Source organism: Salmo trutta, chromosome 12, assembly GCF_901001165.1.
Source record: "Salmo trutta chromosome 12, fSalTru1.1, whole genome shotgun sequence".
Classification (NCBI taxonomy): Eukaryota; Metazoa; Chordata; class Actinopteri; order Salmoniformes; family Salmonidae; genus Salmo; species Salmo trutta.
Genome location: NC_042968.1, coordinates 26796595 through 26823386, shown reverse-complemented (window position 1 = coordinate 26823386; position 26792 = coordinate 26796595). Strand labels below are relative to the sequence as shown.

The following is a 26792-nucleotide window of genomic DNA, read 5'->3' as shown; positions in this document are numbered from 1 at the left end:
TTTCATCTATCCAGTTGTTTTAGACAGGAGTAGGACAAGAAGTAGCTAGGGAGCGAAGTGAAAAACACGGTCAAGGCCCGTGCTAGTGCGCATGTCAAAATCTAATGTTTGTAAACAAACTACTGAAAACTTCAGAAAAATGCAACCCAATGCTTTCCACAGAAGCATGTCTATAAAAATATAACTCAAATAGATTTCCAAACTACATACGTGTTCCATTCTCTAGACAAGACCATAAACATATTTCAAATAGTAATTGAAGTCAGAGCCCTAAAGAGTAATTATAAAACATGGACATAGCATTTGTGTATGAGCATGGAAGGTTTGGTAGAAGGAAATAATTACATTTCTCCTAAAATCTTGAGAAATATGTGAACTGAGTAGTGTAGAACATGCAGTGTCCACAATTCTTGGAAGGCAACTCTTGACTATCAATATAATAAAAACAAGGAAATGGTTATTGAACAATTGTTTTATTTTTTATCTTGAGTAAAAACCTGTCTGCAGAGGGCGGCCCACTTGAAGTACACCATGCTGTTCAACTGCTTTATTTAGAAACAATATCTGGCTTTATTATTCCAGAGGTCGGAAGGAGTAACTCATGTAATCAAAACGTTACAGCAATATGTAGGTAATATGTACTGTTTGAAATCTCAAATTAGCTCTGGACCTTACACCGATGTGGTTATTGCAACTGCCCAGGCTCCTGTGTATAATCCTTGTTCGGAAGTCACTATTTTGTGTTTTATCACAAGGCAAGGCTGCCATAGCCTCGTACAAGCCATCCTGATCTCGCGAGCTCACAGATCAGGGTGATTCTTACAAGGCTAAGGCTGCCATACATTGCTCTGTATTATCAATCTGTACAACAATTCAGTAAAACTGCACATTTATGAACTACAGGATATATTGGCCTAGTTGCTCAACATTTTTTATGATCTAGATCAGGTTTATTTTGTAGTGTTTTCAAATAGTACATGTTATATATTGTCATCATACTGTAGGTCAATTGAGAGAAAGATAAATACATAACCCTCCTTCTAGCACTCCCAAACATACTGACAAAAAGTGAGAATATCTGAAACAATCCACCCCCATTCTCCGCTGGTTTAAACATCCAGTTCACATCCCTGTATCTTATAAGTAAAAAGAAAATATCCCATAAAAAGAAAATCTGAATCACTTCAAGAGGTGTGATATTATGGATAATCCTCCAAACTGCTAGCACTGGACAATAGACAGTGCTCAATAGACTTCCCCAAGCATGGAGAAAGAGACAAATATAGCAAGCTTAGAGCACCGATGCTGTTTATTACAAATTCTGGAATTTGATCACTAGGAATTCTTCCAGAAGCTTAGTAGATTGGTTTTAAGGCCTGGAATAACTTCACTACTTTTCTTGTCTAACTTCTTCCAACAAGTGAATTTATTTTGTTTCCTTCAACCTCATGTAAACTTAGTGGTTGGACTTAAACAAAATAAATCTATACCCAAACCTAGCTGTGCTGAATATGAAGTTATACAGACCTTACTCTCCAACATATTTTGTCACTTCAACGAATAGATGGGCAGTCCTCAATTTCTTTTTTCTGAACTAGCTTGCATGAGAATCACTTCTGTGCCAGGCTACTATGCAGTCCATACAGCTGGTGAATGAGACAATTATTCACTGAAGTTGCATTAGTGGGACTGAAAAACAAAAACACCAGCATCTTTCGGTTTAGAGTTGAGCACACCAGATTGTTGTTTTAGATGCAACACAATACAAGGGCAAGCATGCCAATAGACCATCAGGTAAAGCAAGACAGTCTGCTAGAACAATGTTAACACATCAGTAACACTTGTTGAATTGCAAATTGTTTTGAAACAAACAGAATAAGTAGCCCAATGCTCCCAGTCCCATTCCATACTGAGGACAAGACCATCTGCTTACACAGCAGTCTAAGTCAGAACCAGCCATCTTCTCTTGCAGGGCAAACATTTAGAGGTCAACAATGACTTAATTCCATAGACACTTGTTAAGCAGCTAGTTAAAACATGGCAGTTAATTCAATTCATATTCAAGCGCTGGGGAGATGGAGAAGGCTAGATAGACATTTCTAATGACTGGTGCTCCAAGTTCAGTCATGATTCTTGCAGAAAAGCCTCCCTTGACTACACTAAAGAGCAATAGTCACCAACACTACATTTAACAAAAATATGCCAGAGCAAATATGTGCAGCGCACACCATCACTGAATCACAAAGACTGCAGTCCTTCCCAACATGACCTGTAGTTGGCGACCAGCATTAGCGGGTGTTGGGAAACACTGGGCATTATGTGGGGGGGGGGGGGGGGGTAGAGAAAACTTCCCAACAGCTCTGAATCAATTCATTTCATATGCATTTCTAAAACCAGCAGTTAAGTGGCAACCACACAATATCTTTGGGGCAGAAATAACAGCGTGATGCAATAGAAAATACATTCCTTCAATATTCAGTAAGATTATAAAACGAATGATCCCGATTACTGAAAATGCTCCATAATCCAAAGTGTTTTCAGGATGTCTGACCTACTCCAATCTTGTATAAATAGCTTATGTTAAAGGTGTGAACTGACTACCTTAATTTGAAGGCAGGATCACTACAACAACAAAAAAAGTGAGCCTATGATTTAAACCACTTATCTACCCCAACAACATTTGCATTTTAGTCTTTTAGCAGGAACACCGAAACAAGAGTTTCTGACTAAGAAACGTGGCAAAGTACAGCAGATCGTCAAAACACGGGATAAATGGCTACTGAGATAGACTAGGAGAATATAAAAAACAAAAACTGTGACCCGGCAGGCTATGTAGCATTTTACTGCTCCTAAGGTAGGATATATCCCCAAAAAATAAAGCTATTTTCAGGGATCAAAGTACTCACAGTATCAGTGGGCTTCTGCATACATCTTTACAACAGAACATTATCAAATACAATTTTAGTAAGAAACTCAAATAGATGCAAAAATACTGAATAATTCCACTGGAGTACGGTATTTACACAAGTTCTTGTCCCTCTGATTACTTGATAATATCAAACCACGCTCAAATTTTCAAAAGCACATTATATTCCTTTGTTGTATTTTTCAGAGGGAAAAAAAAAGAAATTTGTAAAGAAGCTGCATTCACACCCGTTGAAATCAAGCAGTCAACCCCAGTGCTGGTGGCAAATTTACAGAGTACGTCTTCATTATTTTGGACAAATATTTCTGGACCATGAAGGGCTACAATTCTTGGTGGATCCGTCTCCCTGGTGCACTACGCGGCCACTTTGTTATCCTTCTGGAATAAAGCAAAACATGTTTAGACTTGTGAATACACAACCAGCCTTTAATATGGAGACAAAGACTTGCATGAAATTGAACTTTACTTGCATTATAAGTGTGATGTTGGGTTGACTTGTCCTTTGTTGCAAGTGTGTGCCCATGTACATTTAACTTTTGAATAATAAAATCAACAATTTTACATGTGGTGTAAACCAAATGGTAAGAAATGATTTACCCTGTATTCATATTCAACGAACTCCCGGCCACCTCTGCTGCCTCCTCGGAATCCTCCCCTGAAGCCGGGCGGGGCACCGCGGGGGGGTCCAAAGGAACCTCTGCTCATAGCACGCCCTCTGCCCCCACGGAAGCCCATGCCGCCACGACTTCCTCTGAAGCCTCCCCGGCCTCGGTTGTGCCTCAGTGGGATGCCAAAGGTCTCTGAATTCATCCTCCTCTCCTCAGCCCAAGTCTGCCTCCTTGGGAATCCTGAACCTCCAGATCGCTCAGCTGCTTTCCTGTAAATACAAAATGAGACCTTTAATGCCAAAGACTAACCTACCAACATGCTTTGGATTTCCATTAGTATGAGACTATCAATACCACAAAGCACATAAATAAAAATACAAAAATTGTTTAACCTGTCTGGGCTAGGGGGCAGTATTTTCACGGCCGGATGAAAAACGTACCCAATTTAAACAGGTTACTACTCTGGCTCAGAAACTAGAATATGCATATTATAAGTAGATTTGGATAGAAAACAACTGAAGTTTCTAAAACTGTTTGAATGGTGTCTGTGAGTATAACAGAACTCATTTGGCAGGCCAAAACCCGAGAAGATTCCTTACAGGAAGCGCCCTCTCTGACCATTTCTTGGCCTTCTACACTCTCTTTACTGAAAACTGAGGATCTCTGCTGTAACGTGACACTTCCTACGGCTCCCATAGGCTCTCAGAAGACGGCAAACCGCTGAATGATGTCTTTGCAGGCCCTGACTGAAAAACAATAGCGCATTTGGATAGTGGTCGATCAGAGAACAGAGACTGGAGGCGCGTGTACGAGGCGACACCATGTTTTTATTCTTTCGTCTTTGAACGAAAACAACGACTCCCGGCCGGAATATTATCGCTTTTTTACGAGAAAAATCGATTTTAAACAGCGGTTGACATGCTTCGAAGTACGGTAATGGAATATTTAGAAATATTTTGTCACGAAACGCGTCAGGCGCGTAACCCTTCGTCACCCTTCGGATAGTGTCTTGAACGCACGAACAAAACGCCGCTATTTGGATATAACTATGGATTATTTTGAACCAAACCAACATTTGTTATTGAAGTAGAAGTCCCGGGAGTGCATTCTGATGAGGAACAGCAAAGGTAATCCAATTTTTCTTATAGTAAATCTGAGTTTGGTGAGGGTCAAACTTGGTGGGTGTCAAAATAGCTAGCCTGTGATGGCGAGCTATCTACTCAGAATATTGCAAAATGTGCTTTCACCGAAAAGCTATTTTAAAATCGGACACCTCGATTGCATAAAGGAGTTCTGTATCTATAATTCTTCAAATAATTGTTATGCTTTTTGTGAACGTTTATTGTGAGTAATTTAGTAAATTCACCGGAAATGTTCGGTGGGAATGCTAGTTCTGAACGTCACATGCTAATGTGAAAAGCTGGTTTTTGATATAAATATGAACTTGATTGAACAAAACATGCATGTATTGTATAACATAATGTCCTAGGCGTGTCATCTGATGAAGATCAAAGGTTAGTGCTGCATTTAGCTGTGGTTTTGTTTTTTGTGACATTATATGCTAGCTTGAAAAATGGGTGTCTGATTATTTCTGGCTGGGTAATCTGCTGACATAATCTAATGTTTTGCTTTCGCTGTAAAGCCTTTTTGAAATCGGACAGTGTGGTTAGATAAAGGAGAGTTGTCTTTAAAATGGTGTAAAATAGTCATATGTTTGAAAAATGGAAGTTTTGGGATTTTTGAGGAATTTGTAATTCGTGCCACGCCTATCATTGGATATTGGAGCAGGTGTTCCGCTAGCGGAACGTCTAGATGTAAGAGGTTAAAAAGGCCCTAAAGATTGATGTTTTACAACGTTTGACATGTTTCAACGAACGTAAATATAACTTTTTGTCGTGCAATTTTCGGCGCACTTCCTACATTTGGAGTAGCTTGCAAACAACAAGGAGTTATTTGGACATAAATTATGGACTTTATCGAACAAAACAACATTTATTGTGGACCTGGGATACCTGGAAGTGCCTTCTGATGAAGATGAAAGGTAAGTGAATATTTCTAATGCTATTTATGATTTTAGATGACTCCAAAATGGCGGGTATCTGTATTGCCTGGTGTATTTTTCTGAGCGCAGTACTCAGATTATTGCAAAGTGTGCTTTCCCTGTGAAGCTTTTTTGAAATCTGTCACAGCGGTTGCATAAAGGAGATGTTCATCTATAATTCTTTGAATAACAGTTTAATATTTTATCAACATTTATGATGAGTATTTTTGTAAATTGTTGTGCTGATTCACCGGCAGTATTGGAGCCAAAATATTTTCTGAACGTCACGCGCCAATATAAAATGCTGTTTTTGGATATAAATATGAACTTTATCGAAGAAAACATATATGTATTGTGTAACATAATGTCCTAGGAGTGTCATCTGATGAAGATCAAAGGTTAGTGCTTCATTTCGCTGTGTTTTGGGTTTTATTGACACGTCCTTGCTTGGAAAATGGCTGTGTGATTATTTTTGTCTGTACTCTCCTAACATAATCTAATGTTTTGCTTTAGCTGTAAAGCCTTTTTGAAATCGGACAATGTGGTTACATCAAGGAGACGTGTATCTTTAAAATGGTGTAAAATAGTTGTATGTTTGAGAAATTTGAATTATGACATTTTGTTGTTTTTGAATTTGCCGCCCTGATATTTCACTGGCTGTGTCCCGCAGGTGGGACCTAGCCCATAGAAGTTAAGAGAGCAAAAGGGACATGCCTTGTATCATCAGAAGAGATGTTGTCAAAGAAGGACTTAGTCTTGTCGTAGTAAACATTGGCCACCACAGGTTCCTCTTCCTCAGCATTGCCTTCACTGTTCTGTGTCTCCACTCCAGAATCGGCCTTCTCATCTCCATTAAGAGCCTTCTCTGGGTTATCAGGCTTGTCGTCTATGTTAGACAATTAAAAGGGGTAAACAATTTTCTTCATAAATTTGGATTAAGCTAAGAGGATAAAGAGTACACAAAATATCGACAAGTTCCAAATCAACAGTGGCAGCCTGGGATTTCAGGCAGGAACCCAGGCTAGGCCATGACATAACTGCTGCATGGAACATGCTATAATAATTAAAAACAGTACCTTTCAGTTTGAGTTTGTTCTGAAACTCTTTTTCAATCTCCTCCTTGTTGAACTGAGCGTTGGCAGTCTCAAAGTCAAAGTCTTGATCAAATTTCATGGGACCGTCCCTGTGTGGGTTGAAGCGGCCTCTTCCACGGTGACCTCCTCCACGACCACGGCGCTGAGGGGGAGGACCACCGGCTGGGAAGACAAGACAGCAGAGTCCGACAATAATAACAAAGCAGCGTTTAGATGATAGTTTGAATCCATGTAGATCTTATCTTGCCAGAGAAACATGGACACATTAATACCAGTATACAACAGAAGCTAGGGCGAGAGTTTTAACAGGTTAACAAGTACACTGGTAGTTTCCTGAGAACCAACTCACCACATTGACGGTTATTCCGGTTGTCGCCACCACCTTGCTCAGAATCTGGTCTGGGTATTTTCTGAACCTCAGGGCCTAAACAGCACAAAATAAAGGACCAAACTCACAATTATTTTGGCATATCAGTCAAGTACAGCAATATTCTAAACTAGAAAGCCATATGGCCAGGTTCTTCACAAGAACAAGCAATTGTTCTAAACAGGCAATATAGACTAATCTGTGTGACAGCAGTGTATTGTAGACATTCAGGCCAAGCCTGGCTACAGCCTCCCCTGCCAGCCTCACCCCTCCTCTGTTCCAGGATGTCTGGAGGCTTCTGATTGCCCGGGGTAGTGATGGGCCTGGCTGGTGGGCCAGCTGGGCTCCTTTGTCCCACTGGTGCAGGAGCAGTGGTGGGGGAAGTCTGCACTGCCTGCTCCAGGGAAGGGCTCTTCCTCAGAGGGTCCAGCTGGGGACTGGTGCGACCTAGAGGACAAGGCAGGGGTTAGCCCAAGATGTACTCTTAAGGAGCCTACCATTACTCCTGTAAGGTCCAAGGACCTTATATGATATATTCAAAGCAAGACTAGCTCCAGCAGCCAACATATACACACATAAAACATTTTTAGTTTGTATTTTAGCCCCAAATTATTCGATCTTGGCTCATCGCTGCAGCTCCCCAACATGCGTCCTCCAAAACATGAACCACTTAACCTCGCTCCTTCAAACCCGCCAGCTTAACTTTTTATGGATAGGGGGCAGTATTTTCACGGCCGGATAAAACAACTTACCCGATTTAATCTGATTATTACTCCTGCCCAGAAACTAGAATATGCATATAATTATTAGCTTTGGATAGAAAACACTCCAAAGTTTCTAAAACTGTTTGAATGGTGTCTGTGAGTATAACAGAACTCATTTGGCAGGCCAAAACCTGAGAAGATTCCTTACAGGAAGAGCCCTCTCTGACCATTTCTTGGCCTTCTACACTCTCTTTATTGAAAACTGAGGATCTCTGCTGTAACGTGACACTTCCTACGGCTCCCATAGGCTCTCAGAAGGCGGCAGAACATTGAATGATGACTTTGCAGGCCATGGCTGAAAAACAGTAGCGCATTTGGATAGTGGTCGATCTGAGAACAATGAGACTGGGGCGCGTGCACGAGAAGACTCCATTTTTTTATTTTCAGTCTTTGAACGAAAACAGCGACTCCCGGTCGGAATATTATCGCTTTTTTACGAGAAAAATTGCATAAAAATTGATTTAACAGCGTTTGACATGCTTCGAAGTACGGTAATGGAATATTTTGACATTTTTTGTCACGAAACGCGCCGGGCGCGTCACCCTTCGGATAGTGTCTTGAACGCACAACAAAACGCCGCTATTTGGATATAACTATGGATTATTTGGAACCAAACCAACATTTGTTATTGAAGTAGAAGTCCTGGGAGTGCATTCTGACGAAGAACAGCAAAGGTAATCCAATTTTTCTTATAGTAAATCTGAGTTTGGTGAGGGTCAAACTTGGTGGGTGTCAAAATAGCTAGCTCGCCATCACGGGCTATCTACTCAGAATATTGCAAAATGTGCTTTCACCGAAAAGCTATTTTAAAATTGGACATAGCGATTGCATAAAGGAGTTCTGTATCTATAATTCTTCAAATAATTGTTATGTTTTTTGTGAACGTTTATTGTGAGTAATTTAGTAAATTCACCGGAAGTGTTCGGTGGGAATGCTAGTTCTGAACGTCACATGCTAATGTAAAAAGCTGGTTTTTGATATAAATATGAACTTGATTGAACAAAACATGCATGTATTGTATAACAATGTCCTAGGAGTGTCATCTGATGAAGATCATCAAAGGTTAGTGCTGCATTTAGCTGTGGTTTTGTTTTTTGTGACATTATATGCTAGCTTGAAAAATGGGTGTCTGATTATTTCTGGCTGGGTACTCTGCTAACATAATCTAATGTTTTGCTTTCGCTGTAAAGCCTTTTTGAAATCGGACAGTGTGGTTAGATAAAGGAGAGTCTTGTCTTTAAAATGGTGTAAAATAGTCATATGTTTGAAAAATTGAAGTTTTCGGACTTGAGGACTTTGTATTTCGTGCCACGCCCATCATTGGATATTGGAGCAGGTGTTCCGCTAGCGGAACGTCTAGATGTAAGAGGTTAACCGTGAAGCCAGCCGCACCAATGTGTCAGAGGAAAAACAGTTCAACTGGCATATGGAGTCAGCCCGCAGGCACCTGGCCAGCCACAAGGAGTCGCTAGAGCGCGATGAGCCAAGTAAAGCCCCACCGGTCAAACCCTCCCTTAACCTGACAACACTGGTCCAATTGTGTGCCGTCCTATGGGACTCCTGACCACGGCCGGTTGTGGCACAGTCCGGGACATAAACCCGGGACTGTAGTAACACCTCTAGCACTACTGCATTTAGTGCCCTAGACCGCTGCGCCACTCGGGAGCCCCAAATACTCCATTTATACATGAATATATTCTAAACTGCGATACGGTTCTAGAAACATAAAGCCCTTTACTTTCAAAATAATTTCACAACTGCAAAATATACACTTACTGTACACTGTTTTAACCAGCTTCATCACAGTTGAAGCCAACAGTATTTTTCAGTGACACGTTTCTGGCAGCCTTCTTCAGTTACACACAGGTGTTTGGAGCATGCTAGATAGCTAATTAGCACAGGTGGTTCCTCTGTCTTCCGTAAACACGCGCTGTAACATGGAGATATGGCCGTATGGGAGCACTAACCCTATAAATGTAACCTTTTCTTTAATCATTGCTTGCTGATATGAAAGATAAGACCCTTATGCTTCCAAAACTGTACTGCAAGTGACACGTGTTAATGTTCAGACCGAGCATTGGGGTTCTTAACAAAACTCCCCCATACAGAAGACACCTTGGTCCAATAACTTGTGTACTGTACTGGAACTGAGTGATCAAAGGCTAGGCTGGGATGTGATTATAATAATGCAATAAGTGCAGTGCTCCACTGATGTTAACTACAAGCAACATATCACATAAAATTAGATGATATTGCGAGGCAGATATGCTAAAGAAAAAAAGTACTAGTTCCAACAGCATTGCATTACACACTGACAATACAAGTGCGTCAAGATCATTCTTCTTTTCAGACATCTCAGAGATGATAGAATGGAGAATCAACAAGATGAATGTACCAACCTCCACCAACAACTCCAAACTGCTGGGACACCAGGGGGCTTGGGTTAAACTGGCTGTAAGGGGGGACAGGAGCCCTGCTGCTAAAGGGTGCATATGAGCCCACAGACTGGAATGATGGGGGTGGAGCATTGGTGGATCCAATAGAGGACTGGGGAAGTAAAAGAAAACGTTAAACAACCACATACAGAACTATTAAATACATGAAAAGCAAATACATTTACAAATGAATCATCATTGACTAGAGCAATGTCCTGCTTACTTGAACAATGGCAGGGTCCTGAGGCAGGGAGCTGGTGGCTTTCGGTGGCTCGCAAACAGTCAGGTCCTTGATATCACTCCCTCTGAAGATGATATACTCGAAGACTTCATCTCGTGGTGGAATTGGCCTGTCAGTAGGGCGGTCCTCAGTGCCAAAGGAGCGGACTGTTTGAATAAACAAATACCAGACAGAGACAAATTACAAGTGTCACCATCATTGATTGTACAATGAATAGTGGATTATCTGGCAGACAGTCTAGTATCAACAAAATTAAACATCGTGCAGGATCTGATTTTCCATCACCACATTAACCGCTAACGTTTGCTAACTAATCATGCAAGTTGGTTGACCGGGTTATCGTTTCAGCTAACTAATGCAACAACAAAGCATGAATGAAACAGGCCAGGGCGTTTGCAGTTAAACGGGCTAGCTAAAGTAGCTCTGCTAACTTAAACTAGCCTGCCACAAGCATTATTAAGCATTCGACAAGGCTAACTACTAGCTATGCTAACTAGCATTGTGAACAATTTGACAGTGACAGACTAAATGCCTGCACCCCATTACTAGTAAAAAAAGTGAGGCGTTTTCGATTTATCGACTTATTTTTTTGCAAGGTATACGTTTTAACTTACCTTTGGCGAGCGCAACAGTCGAATTTTCGGTGTCAATTGTGTATAAAATTCCTTCATAACGAATCTCGGCCTTCGAGATTAGGCTAATTTTACTCCCGATGTAAGGCGTCCCTCCACTCATACCGTCTTTCTTTTTCTTTAAGTGTGGAAAATAAATATATATTACAAAAGTATATGACAAGTAACTAGGTACTTTATTTAGTCCTGTTTGTACACTTCTAACAAATAATATTGCCCGTCCGTTCTTCCACCGACTTGCTAGCACAACGACATGGCCGTTTTCATATGATGCTTGCCTCTCCGCATAGAATGGTGGGAAAACGTCTCTGTAAACCGTAAATATCGCGAGTTTTCACGGGATCATGCTCCCTTTCAAAGATTACTGGTCTAAGGTTAGTTTTGTGTTTCTCGCCCTACTGGATACTTTCTGGGATTGGGAGAGGGAAACTGATCCTAGATCTGAGACTGCCAACTAGAGTTTATGTCCATTTGTCATTGCTGCCCTTATGCATAAAAATACAACGTTTGTTTAATTAAGCAGTTTCCACAATGTATAATTTATTTTACTGTAATCTGCAATAAAGACTAGGGTGCAGATGCAAACTTCTTCATCTAACAAAATGTCCTTCCAGCAGTTCCAGCCACAGCTAGCCGCAGCAACAAACCTTGACAGGTGGGGACATGTTGATGGAAGAGATTATTGACACATTAAATTATTTGGTCCGGAAACTACTAAATATTTCCAGTCGTGTCTGGCAAGTGTCAAAATAAAATCTCTTTGACAACAAATAAAATATGTCCGAGGGACCATATACTACTCTATATTTGATGTAAAGTCTATGGAGAATAAGAGCACCTCCTCCCAGCTGCCCACTGCACTGAGGCTAGGAAACACTGTCACCACCGATAAATCCACGATAATTGAGAATTTCAATAAGCATTTTTCTACAGCTGGCCATGCTTCCCACCTGGCTAACCCTACCCCGGTCAACAGCCCTGCACCCCCCACAACAGCTTGCCCAAGCCTCCCCCATTTCTCCTTCACCCAAATCCAGATAGCTGATGTTCTGAAAGAGTTGCAAAATCTGGACCCCTACAAATCAGCTGGGCTAGACAATCTGGACCCTCTCTTTCTAAAAGTATCTGCCAAAATGTTTGCAGCGCCTATTACTAGCCTGTTCAACCTCTCTTTCGTATCGTATGAGATCCCCAAAGATTGGAACTCTGCCGCGGTCATCCCCCTCTTCAAAGGGGGAGACACTCTTGACCCAAATTGCTACAGACCTACCCTGCCTTTCTAAGGTCTTCGAAAGCCAAGTCAACAAACAGATCACCAACCATTTCGAATTCCACCGTACCTTCTCCGCTATGCAATCTGGTTTCCGAGCTAGTCATGGGTGCACCTCAGCCACACTCAAGGTCCTAAACGATATCATAACCGCCATCAATAAAAGACAATACTGTGCAGCCGTATTCATCGACCTGGCCAAGGCTTTCGACTCTGTCAATCACCACATTCTTATCGGCAGACTCAACAGCCTTGGTTTCTTAAATGACTGCCTCGCCTGGTTCACCAACTACTTCTCAGACAGAGTTCAGTGTGTAAAAATGGAGGGCCTGTTGTCCGGACCTCTGGCAGTCTCTATGGGGGTGCCACAGGGTTCAAATCTCGGGCCAACTCTTTTCTCTGTATACATCAATGATGTCGCTCTTGCTGCTGGTGATTCTCTGGTCCACCTCTACGAAGACGACACCATTCTGTATACTTCTGGCTCTTCTTTGGACACTGTGTTAGCTAACCACCAGACAAGCTTCAATGCTATACAATTCTCCTTCCGTGGCCTCCAACTGCTCTTAAATGCCAGTAAAACTAAATGCATGCTCTTCAACCGATCGCTGCCCGCATCTGCCCGCCTGTCCAGCATCACTACTCTGGACGGTTCTGACTTAGAATATGTGGACAACTACAAATACCTAGGTGTCTGGTTAGACTGTAAATTCTCCTTCCAGACTCACATTAAGCATCTCCAATCCAAAATGAAATCTAGAATCGGCTTCCTATTTTGCAACAAAGCATCCTTCACTCATGCTGCCAAACATACCCTCGTAAAACTGACTATCCTAACGATCCTTGACTTCGGCGATGTCATTTACAAAATAGGTTCCAATACTCTACTCCGCAAACTGGATGCAGTCTATCACAGTGCAATCCGTTTGGTCACCAAAGCCCCTTATACTACCCACCACTGCGACCTGTATGCTCTCGTCGGCTGGCCCTCGATACATATTCGTCGCCAGACCCAATGGCTCCAGGTCATCTATAAGTCTATGCTAGGTAAAGCTCCGCCTTATCTCAGCTCACGATAACAACACCCACCCGTAGAACGCGCTCCAGCAGGTAAATTTCATTGGTCACGCCCAAAGCCAATTCCTCCTTTGGTGGTCTTTCCTTCCAGTTCTCTGCTGCCAATGACTGGAACGAATCTCTGAAGCTGGAGACTCATTTCTCCCTCACTAACTTTAAGCAGCTCAGAGCAGCTCACAGATCATTGCACCTGTACATAGCCCATCCAACTACCTCATCCCCATATTATTATAATGTTTTGCTCCTTTGCACCTCAGTATCTCGACTTGCACAGTTATCTTCTGCACACCTATCACTCCAGTGTTAATTGCTAAATTGTCATTACTTCGCCACTACGGCCTATTTATTACCTTACCTCCCTAATCGTACCTCATTTGCACACACTCTTGTGTTATTGACTTTACGCTTGTTTTTTCCTAGTGTAACTCTGTGTTGTTGTATGTGTTGAACTGCTTTGCTTCATCTTGGCCAGGTCGCAGTTGTAAATGAGAACTTGTTCTCAACTGGCCTACCTCGTTAAATAAAGGTGAAATAAAAAAATTAAAATGTCCCCTCAGACTAAAGCCTATTTTCATTGCCATAATAAAATGTGAGGTTTCTGAGTTTATGTGAGAACTCCCACTTTATTACGTGCTGAAATGTAACGTGCTAAACAATTTCCTTACTACATACACTATTTTGTTTTGTAATACATTTATTAATCAATGAAATCAGAAAAAACATCAATATTGGCGCTTTGACGTCAGATTAATTCCCACAATGCCTAGTAACACGCATGCGCATTTCATTCATTTACAATTTTTAGACAGCGCTCTATGATCAAAGATGGCGGGCACCCCCGACCCACTGGAAGATATGCTATTTTCCGAGGTGGATGAAAAAGCTGTGAGCGATTTAGTTGGCTCTTTGGAGTCACAACTTGTTGGACGAAGCAACCCTGCAGATACTCAGTCGGAAAACAGAGGTGCTGGGTCTACAGTCACTGCAAACCATCACTTAGGGAAAACGCTACCAGCCCAAGTGGGTAACGTTACTACACTAGTACAGCAGCAACAACAACAACAAGGACAACATAAAGCTGGGATGCACCAGGAGATGAACTCTAACGAAATTAGCTCAGAGAAAACTGTTACATCTTCTTCGCTGAGTTCTGTTCCGTCCTTTGAAGAAGCTTCCACCACTTTAGGGACCGGGGTAAACGCTACCAAGAGCGGTTTGCGATCGCATGGAACATCATCTATCACAACACTACCTGCATCTGGTGGTGTAGCAACTTCTCCGCTTGTCAACAGCATCATCATCAGCAGCACCACCAGCCGAGGTTCCGCTCTGGCTTCAGGTCAGACATCAACAGACAGTGTCGATCATCCAAGAAAACGCATAACTGCATCGTTACGGAGTGCATCCGCGGGAATACAGAGTTTGAACGGTACCGGAGGAGCGGTAACGTCAAGGAATAATCCCCCTGCCGCGGGAACTGATGCGTTGATTAATAACGTTAGCACTGTGTCTAGCAGTGTAAGTGCAGGAAACTCATGTCGGACCGTTGACGTTACATCTTGTGTGAATACGACGAATTTCACTTTAAATAGCTCCAGCATTTCCTCAACTCAGTCAGCGATTCCCCTGGATAAGGGGACTCCTACTATTGCTTTGCAAAGACTACCAAGTCACATTGTAGCGAGCATCGCGCAGAATGGAAATGGTACTACCGTCTCGGCCTTGGTTAAACAAGGCGCGATAGGACCGATCACCTCTGCAGCAGTTTCGCAAGTGAACCACAAAAAAGAGGGTTCTGAAGCGAAGTCGGACGCTCCCGTGCAGTCCAAAATAGTCATGTCCAGTCCGTTAGGTGTTGTCAATTCCGTAATAAACTCTGTTTCCTCTCCCTCTGCTGTTTTCAACCTAGCAGCGACTTCTACTGCAAGTCTTGTCATGGCAAAGCCTGCTGTCAATGTTGTTGGACAAACTGTCACTACAACGGTTGGAATGGTAAGGCCAACGTCACCGTCTGTGGCCACAGCTACACAGCCTCTGTTTCAACCGGGAGTCCAAGCAGCTCAAAGGATTGTTGCCCCCCAGCTGATTGTCAGACCCCCCCAACAACAACAGACGACCATTCAACTGCCACCAGGGTTTACCATCCCACCGGGTAAGGTGTTAGGAGGATGAATTGCTCTTCTCTTCAAATCAGTGAGAGGGGAAATCTGCTCAGATCAAAACAATGAAACAGGGCAGGTCTTTTTGAGAGCCCTGTGCTTTGTCATTACATAAATTTTGTATTTTAATGTAAAACATTACCTGGACATGTGATGCATTCTTTCATATTTTCCCAGTTCACTTCCTGAGGATTCCCAAAGACGCAGCAGCTTCTGAATGTGCTTTGGGCAAAGTAGCATTAATTTGATAAAACACCTGTCAATACAGATTTAAATCTGTACATTCAGTACAGATTAAAGGAGAAGTTGTTTTTTTGTTTGTTGTTTTTTTACAACCAAATCTCTATTTTTGTTCTAAATGTTATGTTATGGAAGGGTCCAGACACCTTTTGTTTGATTTCACATATTTTTTAGGAACTTGCCCGAAACAGCAAATCTCTTCTCATCCTCGTTGTGGAGTATAGGGGCCCTAAAAAAACACGAACAAAGGCTCCAAAAACAAATGCGTCCTTTTTTGTCAGTATAGTGATGCGAGTCTTTAGTTGTTTTACATGTGAAATTGTGCCATTCCGAACTTTATCCGCAACATTATATAGAATTTTTTTTGTGACTCGAGCGATACGCTCTGTCCATTTTTATAGGTAACCGCCAAAATAAAGGAAACACTTGAGTAAACGATGGATACAAAGTATACTGAAAGCATGGGGCGCTTACACACAGGAAGTTTCAGTCCCTTGTAGAATCTATGCCAAGGCACATTGGAGCTGTTCTTGCGGCTTGTGGTGGTGTCCCAATGTGCTTTTAAAATGCTTTATGTTGGTGTTTCCTTTATTTTGGCAGTTACCTGTAGCAGCAGGCTACATGGAGAATGGAACAGCTGGCTAGGGGAAACAGCTCGAGTCACGTAAAAGGGAATATAACATTGCGGATGAAGTTCGGAATGACCCAATTTTAATGTGTAGAACATCTAAAGATCTGCGTCACTATACTGAGAGCTTTGCTTTTTCTAAAAGGATGTATTTGGTTGTTTCTGGAGCCTTTGTTCGTGTTTTTTTGGGGCCCCCATACTACACAACATGGATGAGGAAGTTATTTGCTTTTTGGGGTAAGTTTCTCACACATGTGAAACCACGAAAAAGTTGTCTGGACCCTAATAACCTATCATTTACATTTAAAAAAATAGAGAGATTTGGTTGTAAAAAATAAAAAAACTTCTCCTTTACATCTGTATTGATTTTAGGTTAATTCTGTATAATGTTGAAGAAATATCTGAAATTGAATAAAGTTATTACATGATTCATGACACCCATTATCAGCACAACACAAAGATCACCACCAAGACTGCATGTGAGCAAAATGTTCGCTGGTCAGTTGGTATGGTGGCAAAAATGCCTACTGGTATACTGTATATAATATACAGCATATTTCAATGGCATTGACAGTATGACAGAACACAGTCATGCATCATTCCAGTTCTAAGAAAGTTCCACAAATCTGCTTGATATCACCCAATCAAATGACTTTTCTCACATCACAAGCATGTACATATTTTGCCAATGGGCAAGTTTAATGAAATGGCAGGACATAAAAAACACACCAGACATGATTTCCTCTATTGGTATTCATCTCTCAAAGTTGTTACCATGAGCTACATGAGGCACGTGAAAGAGCCACTCAAGTTCTTCAAGAAACAATGTGACTGTGTTGGCCCAGCAGACAGATAGGCCTACTCATGCATTTTGTATGTGCTCATTATTTCATGTTGCTCAAAAACCTTGACTCAGTAGAGAATATGAATTAGAATAGGGACTGTTTTTTAAAATACGAAAATTATCGACACCTACAACACTGATCACTTATCACAGGCATTTTGCTGATATTGTTCATTACGATAAGTAAAGAAATATGAAGTTTGAAATGAAATAAGATTGCTAATATGGGTGATTGTTAATGGGACAATTGATGGCTACAACCATCAAACTAGTAGTAGTTTAAAGGATAATTAAATTATCGTTATTGCATTAATTCAGGCAATTTATCGCAATATGGATTTTTGTCCATATCTCCCAGCTCTAGTGGAGATTAGACTTGCCACTGTCCTATAATACTCTCAAAGTTACACATTTAAAATAAACAAATAGCGGGATATGCATACCTCTGGTATGATATATTCTGATTTGCAGAATCATTCAAACCTCAGTTAAATGGAGAAGAGAAGTTTCATGGAGTGCAGGGAATTCCTGGCCCAGAGCACATCACTGTCTGGCAATTTATGAGTTTATGAGCATTTCTCAACCTCTAGACCATATTGCATCTCATCTCACCAATACATGCCTGAAGACAATCCACTGTGAGTGCTGCATATGTGCTCAGCATGGCGCATGATTAGGTCTCCATGTGTTTGCAAGCGCTGAATGAACTGTTTGAATGAATCCATGCTGTGTGCATTTAAAAACAATGAGCCAGTCATGCTCTGATGAGTTGAGGCTCACTTTTATGACTGAGATTGAGGTTGTGTCTAAAAGACTTAGTGTTCTGATTGCCTGCTTTCAGAGGACTCAATTGAGGTTACTTGTTTATGAGTTGAAGGTGGCAAGTTCACCTGTTGTTTAGCAAGTTCATCTGATCTGTTTTTCTAACTGGGGTTTGAATGAGTAAGCACCTGTCTATGAGGCTGTTCAGGCAGGCTCAGAACAGTGAAGGGGACAGATCACATGCAACGTGCTTTTTAAGAGGCTATTTGGTTATAATATTCAACCCTATTTTTACTAGGTAAGTTGACTGAGAACACATTCTCATTTACGGCAACAACCTGTGGAATAGTTACAGAGGCGGGGGGATGATTAGGTGGCGATAATGGTATGAGGGCCAGATTGGGAATTTAGCCAGGAGACTGGGGTTAACACCCCTACTCTTATGATAAGAGCCATGGGATCTTTACTGACCACTGAGGTGGCGTTTACACAGGCAGCGTAATTCAGATATATTGGTATGTTGACTAATCAGATCAGCTCTGAAAAATATCTGATGTCAAATAAAATTGTATTTGTCACATGCTTCGTAAACAACAGGTGTAGACTAACAGTGAAATGCTTATTGGTCTTTTCCAACAACAAAGTTGAAGAAAAGAATACAAATACTGACATGAGTAGTGAATACACAGTGAATAAAATGTTTAAATAAAGAGTAAAAATAACATTGCTACTATATACAGGGAGTACCAATATCGAGTCGGTGTGCAGGCATACAAGGTTGTTGAGGTGACTATTCAGTGCCTTCAGCAACTATTCACACCCCTTTACTTATTCCACATTTTGTTACGTTACAGCCTCAATTCAAAATGGAAATTTTAGCAAATGTATTGAAAATGAAATACAGAAATATCTAATTGAAATACTTTGTAGAAGCACCTTTGGTAGAGATTACAGCTGTGAGACTTTCTGGGTATGTCTCTAATAGCTTTCCACACCTGGATTGTGCAACATTTGCACATTATTCTTTTCGAAATTCTTCAAGCTCTGTCAAATTGGCTGTTGATCATTGCTAGACAACCATTTTCAGGTCTTACCATAGACTTTCAAATAGATTTAAGTCAAAACTGTCACTCGGGAACATTCACTGTCTTCTTGGTAAGTAACTTCAGTGTAGATTTGGCATTGTGTTTTAGGTTATTGTCCTAGTGAAAAGTGAATTCATCTTCCAGTGTCTGATGGAAAACAGACTAAACCAGGTTTTCCTCTAGGATTTTCCCTGTGCTTATCTCCTTTCTGTTTATTTTTTATCCTGAAAAACTCCCCTGTCCTTAATGATTACAAGCAGACCAATAACATGATGCAGCCACCACTAAGCTTGAAAATAAGGAGAGTGGTACTCAGTAATGTGTTCTATTGGATTTGCCCCAAACACAGCACTTTGGATTCAGGACAAAAAGTGAATTGCTTTGCCACATTTTTGGCAGTATTAGTTTAGTGCCTTGTTGCAAACAGGATGCATGTTTTATAATATTTTGATTATGTACATCAGAGGAGGCTGTTGGGAGGAGCTAAAGGAGGATGGGCTCATCATAAAGACTGGAATGGAATTGATGGAACGGTATAAAACACATCAAACAAATGGAAACCACATGTTTGACTCCGTTCCATTTATTCAATTCTAGACATTACAATGAGCCTGTTCTCTTTTAGCTCCTCCCACCAGCCTCCTCTGATGTACAGGCTTCCTTCTTTTCACTCTGTCAATTAGGTTAGTATTGTGGAGTAACTACAATGTTGTTGATTCATCCTCAGTTTTCTGCTATCACAGCCATTCAACTTTTACTGTTTTAACGTCTGCTTTGGCCTCATGGTGAAATCCCTGAGCAGTTTCCTTCCTCTCCATTAACTCAGTTAGGAAGGACGCCTGTATATTTGTGACTGGGTGTATTGATACACCATCCAAAGTGTAGTTAATAACTTCACCATGCTCAAAGGGATATTCCATGTCTGCTTTTTTAAAATCTTTACACGTCTACCAATAGGTGCCCTTCTTTGCGAGGCATTGGAAAACCTCCCAGGTCTTTGTTGTTGAATCTGTGTTTGAAATGCACTTCTCGACTGAGGGACCTTACAGATAATTGTATGTGTGGGTACAGAGATGAGGTAGTCATAGAAAATCATGTTAAACACTATTATTGAACACAGAGTGAGTCCATGCAACTTATTATGTGACTTCTTAAGCATATTTTTACTCCAGAATGTATTTAGGCTTACCAGTAACAAAGGGGTTGAATACTTATTGACTCAAGACATTTCAGCTTCTAGTTTTTTATTAATTTGTAAACATTTAGAAAAACATAATTCCATTTTGACATTATAGGGTATTGTGTGTAGGCCAGTAACAAAACATCTAAATTGAATCTACTGTATTTTAAATTCAGGCTGTAATTATGTAGTGTATGTTTGTGTTGGGGTGTAAGTACAGTATGTATGAGTGTGTGGGTAGAGTCTAGTGTCTGTGCGTAGAGTGCAAGAGAGTTAGTGCTAAAAGGGTCAATGCAGATAGTCTGAGTATCCATTTGATTAGCTATTTAGCAGACTTGTGGTTTGGGAATAGAAACTGTTCAGGGTCCTGTTGTTTCCAGACTTGGTGCATTGGTACTGCTTGCTGTGCGGTACTATAGCAGAGAGAACAGTCTATGGCTTGGGTGGCTGGAATCTTAGAACATTTTTTGGGCCTTCCTCTGACAACGCCTGGAATAGAGGTCCTGGATGGCAGCTCGCCCCCAGTGATGTACAGGGCCTTAGTCACCACCCTCTGTAGCGCCTTGCGGTCGGGTGCCTTTCAGTTGCCGTACCAAGTGGTGATGCAGCCAGTCAAGATGCTCTTAATGGTGTATCTGTATAACTTTTTGAGGATCTAGACACGTTCATTCTTTAGAGCAAGGTTTCCCAAAGTCCCCCCCCCCCCCCCCCCCCCGTTTTGGTTTTTGCCCTAGCACTACACAGCTGATTCAAATAATCAAAGCTTGATGATGAGTTGGTTATTTGAATCAGCTGTGTAGTGCTAGGGCAAAAACCAAAATGTGCACCCGTGGGGCCCCAGGACCGAGTTTGGGAAACCTTGCCTTAGCGGAACTTGATGTGAAAGGATCTGATGTGATTGGTCAAAATACCAATTAGTGGAAAGCATTTCAGAATGGAGCTTCCTGTGTAAACGCAGCCAGGGAGTCAGGACATCTGTTTAACATCCCATCCAAAATTCTGCACCCTACACAGGGACATGTCCCAAATCACTGCCCTAGGGCATTTTTTAGACCAGAGGAAAGAGTGCCTCCTATCAGCCCGCCAACATTATCTGGTATCCCATCCAGGGACTGACCAGGACCAACCCTCCTTAGCTTCAGAGGCAAACCATCAGGGAGATGCAGGGTGGTATGCTGTTGTTTCAGTTGTTCCTCTGCAGAGATCTACACATATTGTAAGTCACATTGGGTCTACTTGTGTCTGGACATTACTGTTATAGCATACCCATTAGCCTACCCAAAATGTTCAGTGATTAAAGTAGCTTTTGTGTGTTAGTGAGAAAATGTATAGTATAGTTACATTTCCTCTGAGTTAATCTAGAGGAGGCTTATGGAAATCTGTTTGAGGCGTTTATGTTCAGTAACAGATACACTGTGTAATAACAGCTCTATCATTTCTCATTCTATTTGATGCTGATGTAAATGGAATGTACTGCTCTCATGGGCAGATTGAACATGGCATTAGGAAATCAGAATGAACATCAGAATTGATTCTACTGTTTCATAAATCCAACGTGATCTCCTTGTCACTTTCTAGGGTCACTATGTGACTGAAATAGGTGCATTTCATTGACAGCCAGCCCAGGTGCCTTTTAGGTCAGTGTATTGACTTTGACTGAGTATATTGTGTGTGATTGCTTTGTCTGCACTCTAGGAATGGTGTTGGTGCGCACTGAGATGGGTCAGCTAGTGATGGTCCCACAGCAGGCCCTTGCCCAGGCACAGGCCCAAGCCCAGGCCCAGGCCCAGAACAACATCTCCCCCCGAACTGCCACCCCCACTGCAGGGGCCACCTTCAGAGCAACTACCCCACAGGTAAGAGTTACTACCCCACTGTCACTACCACAGTGTGACATGCCCTTAGTTGTTCTGGGAATCAGTTACACAGGGGGATATATTCATTCAAAAATATGGATTTAGTTCATTGCATTGAAAAATACAGTTGCTGAATGTATATATCTTCTGGCTTTTGGGAAACTCATCATTTGATCTTCCTTATGATGGAAAGGCCTGCATTGCATAGGATGTTGAAGTGGTAATCTATTTCATAGAAGACTAATCTACACACTGGGCTGCTCTAGGAAGCTAGGTTTTACCATTAGGTATAGTTGTAAAGAATTTGACTGTCAAATCACCACCTTCCGGAGACACCTGAAACCCCACCTCTTTAAGGAATACCTGGGATAGGATAAAGTAATCCTTCTAACACCCCCCCCCCCCAAAAAAAAAAAAATATACAGATGTACTATTGTAAAGTGGTTGTTCCACTGGATATCATAAGGTGAATGCACCAATTTGTAAGTCACTCTGGATAAGAGCGTCTGCTAAATGATGTAAACGTAAATGTATGCAGACACATTCCCTGAGGATATCAAAAGAGATTTAGTGGTTATAGTCTGCCACCTAGCTGTCTCTCTGTAGTCTCACTTTACATTACTGAAGACAATTGGAATAGATTTATGGTTGTCGTAACACTTTACATTATGTCCTTCTGGTAACTGTAATTGCTGTAGTAACAACATTGTATTTGTATGCGTATAGTCTAAACTGTGATCTGAAACTAGTGAACAAAATATAATCTATCTGACTTACATTATGTCAGGTCTTTGCCGATTGAGCTTTTATCCAGACAGGTCTGTATTTGACACAAACATTTGTATTGTGTTTTTATGTGTAATTATATATTATTATTTTGATTTGAGCATTAGCTCTGGATTAAGAACCTTATTTGAAAGACTCTTCCGGGTCTCCTATTTTCAAAATTTAATGAGCTGGTAAATATTTCATAGAAATGTGCTTATAATCATCTGTGGAAATGTTATTAATTGCAGTAGCGATTTTTAGCATGTCAATCTTGGTGGGGCAAACTCTTTAAATTTTTTGGGGATGCCAGCAAAGCCACTACACAACACAACACTAAACAATACATTAATTGCACTATAACGGTGACAAACGGTACCCACAAACTGTTAGGGCCTACATAAAGCTGTCCCAACAGCAGAGCTTTCTTTTCAGCACAATGGAGTGAATCCTTACCACCGCTACACCTGGCAATCAGCGGAGCCTTGTCTGGCAGCTAAACAGTTAATTCAGCCTCATTTACTGCCTTTTTAAAAAACATAGCTCATATGGCTGACTTGCTTAAACAAATGTGATTTCTACTGAAAATTGAGATGTACAAACTATGGCATAAGGGAATGATGAGCGGATAAGAGGCAATCCGTAATTTCTATTAATACATTAATGAGCGAGCTAAGACGGACATAGTCAATATAACTATTTGTTCAGCACTTTTGAAATGTACAGCGACAGAATTCAGAACATAGGCCTTTCTTACAGCTTCTTACACCAAGTCAGAACCATAGGATAAATAAAGGGGGCATATCAGCAGACAATGAAATCTCTTAAATTATTGAAGGATATTTCTAAAACAGGCTATATGGGCTGCATGTGCACCACAAGTTATGAGGGGAAAGGGACCGAAGTATTAGGGTGATGCACATTGGCTACTAACAGCTTACTACACAACATACACTTAGTATTACTTTCTTAGCTACAGTATACAGTTGAAGTTGGAAGTTTACAGACACCTTAGCCAAATACATTTAAACTCAGTGTTTCCACAATTTCTGACATTTAAATCTAGTAAAAATTCCCTTTCTTAGGTCAGTTAGGATCACCACTTTATTTTAAGTATATGAAATGTCAGAATAATAATGGAGAGAATGATTTATTTCAGCTTTTATTTATTTCATCACCTTCCCAGTGGGTCAGAAGTTTGCATACACTCAATTAGTATTTGGTAGCATTGCCTTTAAATTGTTTAACTTGGGTCAGACTTTTCGGGTAGCCTTCCACAAGCTTCCCACAATAAGTTGGGTGAATTTTGGCCCATTCCTCCTGACAGAGCTGGTGTAACTGAGTCAGGTTTGTAGGCCTCCTTGCTCACACACACTTTTTCAGTTCTGCCCACACATTTTCTATAGGATTGAGGTCAGGGCTTTGTGATGGCCACTCCAATACCTTGACTTTGTTGTCCTTAAGCCATTTTGCCACAACTTTGGAAGTCTGCTTGGGGTCATTGTCCATTTGGAAGATCCATTTGCGACCAAGCTTCAACTTCCTGACTGATGTCTTGAGATGTTGCTTCAATATATCCACATAATTTTCCTACCTCATGATGCCATCATGCACCTGTCCCTCCTGCAGCAAAGCACCCCCACAACATGATGCTGCCACCCCCGTGTTTCACGGTTGGGATGGTGTTCTTCGGCTTGCAAGCATCCCCCTTTTTCCTCCAAACATAACAATGGTCATTTTGGCCAAACAGTTCTATTTTTGTTTCATCAGACCAGCGGACATTTCTCCAAAAAGTACAGTCTTTGTCCCCATGTGCAGTTGCAAACCGCAGCCTGGCTTTTTTTATGGCAGTTTTGGAGCGTTGGCTTCTTCCTTGCGGAGTGGCCTTTCAGGTCATGACGAAATAGGACTCGTTTTACTGTGGATATAGATACTTTTGTACCTGTTTCCTCCAGCATCTTCACAAGGTCCTTTGCTGATGTTCTGGGATTGATTTGCACTTTTTGCACCAAAGTGCGTTCGTCTCTAGGAGACAGAACACAGCCAACACTGAGGTCTTGGCTGATTTATTTAGATTTTCCCATGATGTCAAGCAAAGAGGCACTGAGTTTGAAGGTAGGCCTTGAATACATCCACAGGTACACCTCCAATTGACTCAAATGATGTCAGTTAGCCTATCAGAAGCTTCTAAAGCCATGACATCATTTTCTGGAATTTTCCAAGCTGTTTAAAGGCACAGTCAACATAGTGCATGTAAACTTCTGACCCACTGGAATTGTGATACAGTGAATTGAAAAAATCTGTCTGTAAACAATTGTTGGAAAAATGTATTGTGTCATGCAAGAAGAAGATGTCCTAACCGACTTGACAAAACTATAGTTTGTTAACAAGGAATTTGTGGAGTGGTTGAAAATGAGTTTTAATGACTCCAACCTAAGTGTATGTCGACTTCTGAGTTCAACTGTACATATCTCCCTGGCATATTACATAATTTATGCAATAGCATACAATACATTTTTGGACTCACCATTGTTGTGCTGTGCTCACTTGAACAGGAAGGTGGCACATCGGTCCTTCTTGTGGGCAAATTTTGTCATCAAATTCTGGCATTCTCAGGATTTATGGTGCTTTCAAGACAACTGGGAACTTGGAAAAAACAAGGTTGAATCATTACGTCAGTGATCTTCAGGTCGGAGCTCTAGAAAGAGGCCCAAGTTCCCGACTTGGAATTCCTGGTTGGATGACCATTCCAAACTTATTTTTCCCATCTGAGATCGTTTTTTTTCGAGTTCCCAGTTGTCTTGAACTCACTGATGGCTGAGATTTTTTAGTTTCCATTTTCCAGTTGTTTTGAACGCGGCAGAAGTCATGCTGCTGGATTGACAGCATGGCCAATGTATTCAACCTTTTGTGGCCCATGGTGTTGCATGTGAATGTTTATCCTTTTCGGCTTGGAAATTAGACCCTTAAACCCAGACTTGGACCACACACCCTCTCCACCGAATAGCAGACAGGGGAAGTAAAATAGTGATTGCTTTTAAACGCTTGCAGTTAGCCACTGATTCCTTCCAAACCACTCATTGTTGAATTTGCGATTTCCAACTTGTTGTCTAATGTTTATGCCCAATGGCCGATAATCACCGATATGTTTTATCTATCATTTCTCTTCATATGACAATGATCGAAAAAGATTTGCCGGTAGATTGTCGACGTGATTCATAATGATGACTGCTTGTCTAGCTTGCTAGCTAAGATTTTGAAAGTATGATGTTGACATGATCAGTCCAATTAAAGCTACGGTAGAAGTAGTGTAACGTGATTTGAAGTCCATTTATATGTGGCCAATGACCTTGAGCCTTCTTGGATGGGCACTTCATCATGTAAATCTATGGCAGCACCCAAGGGGGCTTGAACTGCCTAGGTCACCCTGTAGGTTCTGAGGTGACGTAGTGTCCCATGAGTGACAGAACACTGAGCTAATCACAGCGCAACTAGAGAAGATTACCAACGCCTACGCTCTGTATTTTCTGCCTGCTGCCGCTCCACCACAGAAAAAGCTGAGCTAGGCTGAAACACCTGCATTTTGGAACTGCCTTACTCAAGAAAGAGAAAAGAGACCATGTTTGTATGTGGCTTTATTTTGTCATATTTGTTTTTTACATTGTTTGCAAACTGATATGTGACACATATTAATGACAAAATAACATGCAAAACAGGCAACTAATTATATATATAAAAAAATGTGTCATCGCTGATTCATTGTGAAGCTTATTGTATTGAATCCATATTGTATTGTCATATTTTTTTACGACTCTTGT

The 26792-nt window shown here is 41.2% G+C and overlaps 2 protein-coding genes across 4 annotated transcripts in view; one reads left to right on the top strand and one right to left on the bottom strand.

The window, feature by feature from the left end:
* Nucleotides 1–454: 454 nt before the first annotated feature.
* Nucleotides 455–11422, bottom strand: LOC115203277 (protein LSM14 homolog A). Of its 2 annotated transcripts, none has more exons than XM_029767829.1 (9): nt 11091–11422; nt 10459–10622; nt 10200–10347; nt 7304–7483; nt 7019–7093; nt 6652–6831; nt 6290–6461; nt 3524–3803; nt 455–3304 (listed from the first exon to the last, which is right to left on the bottom strand). In XM_029767829.1, exons 1-9 carry the CDS (start codon nt 11209–11211, stop codon nt 3281–3283), a joined length of 1344 nt encoding a protein of 447 aa, XP_029623689.1. In that variant the 5' UTR covers nt 11212–11422; the 3' UTR covers nt 455–3280. The 2 variants fall into 2 exon arrangements, with proteins under 2 accessions (XP_029623689.1, XP_029623690.1); XM_029767830.1 differs by having other exon boundaries at nt 455–3301.
* A 2812-nt stretch (nt 11423–14234) lies between these two features.
* The window catches only part of LOC115203276 (transcription initiation factor TFIID subunit 4), a 99966-nt gene continuing 87408 nt past the window's right edge, over nt 14235–26792 (top strand). The window contains exons 1-2 of one of the 2 annotated variants that reach the window (XM_029767827.1): nt 14235–15607; nt 22049–22209. In XM_029767827.1, the coding sequence (XP_029623687.1) occupies nt 14281–15607; nt 22049–22209 (1488 nt within the window). In that variant the 5' untranslated portion in view covers nt 14235–14280. The remainder of the gene's footprint in view (nt 15608–22048; nt 22210–26792) is intronic. The other variant, XM_029767828.1, reaches the window with a different exon arrangement.

Excerpts from the sequence above, each read along its gene's own strand:
- LOC115203277 (XM_029767829.1), bottom strand. The coding sequence starts at position 11,211 with ATGAGTGGAGGGACGCCTTACATCGGGAGTAAAATTAGCCTAATCTCG. Across the intron at positions 10,348-10,458 it reads AGGACCCTGCCATTGTTCAA|TCCTCTATTGGATCCACCAA; the intron begins GTAAGCAGGACA and ends TTACTTCCCCAG. Across the intron at positions 7,484-10,199 it reads GTTTGGAGTTGTTGGTGGAG|GTCGCACCAGTCCCCAGCTG; the intron begins GTTGGTACATTC and ends CTTGTCCTCTAG.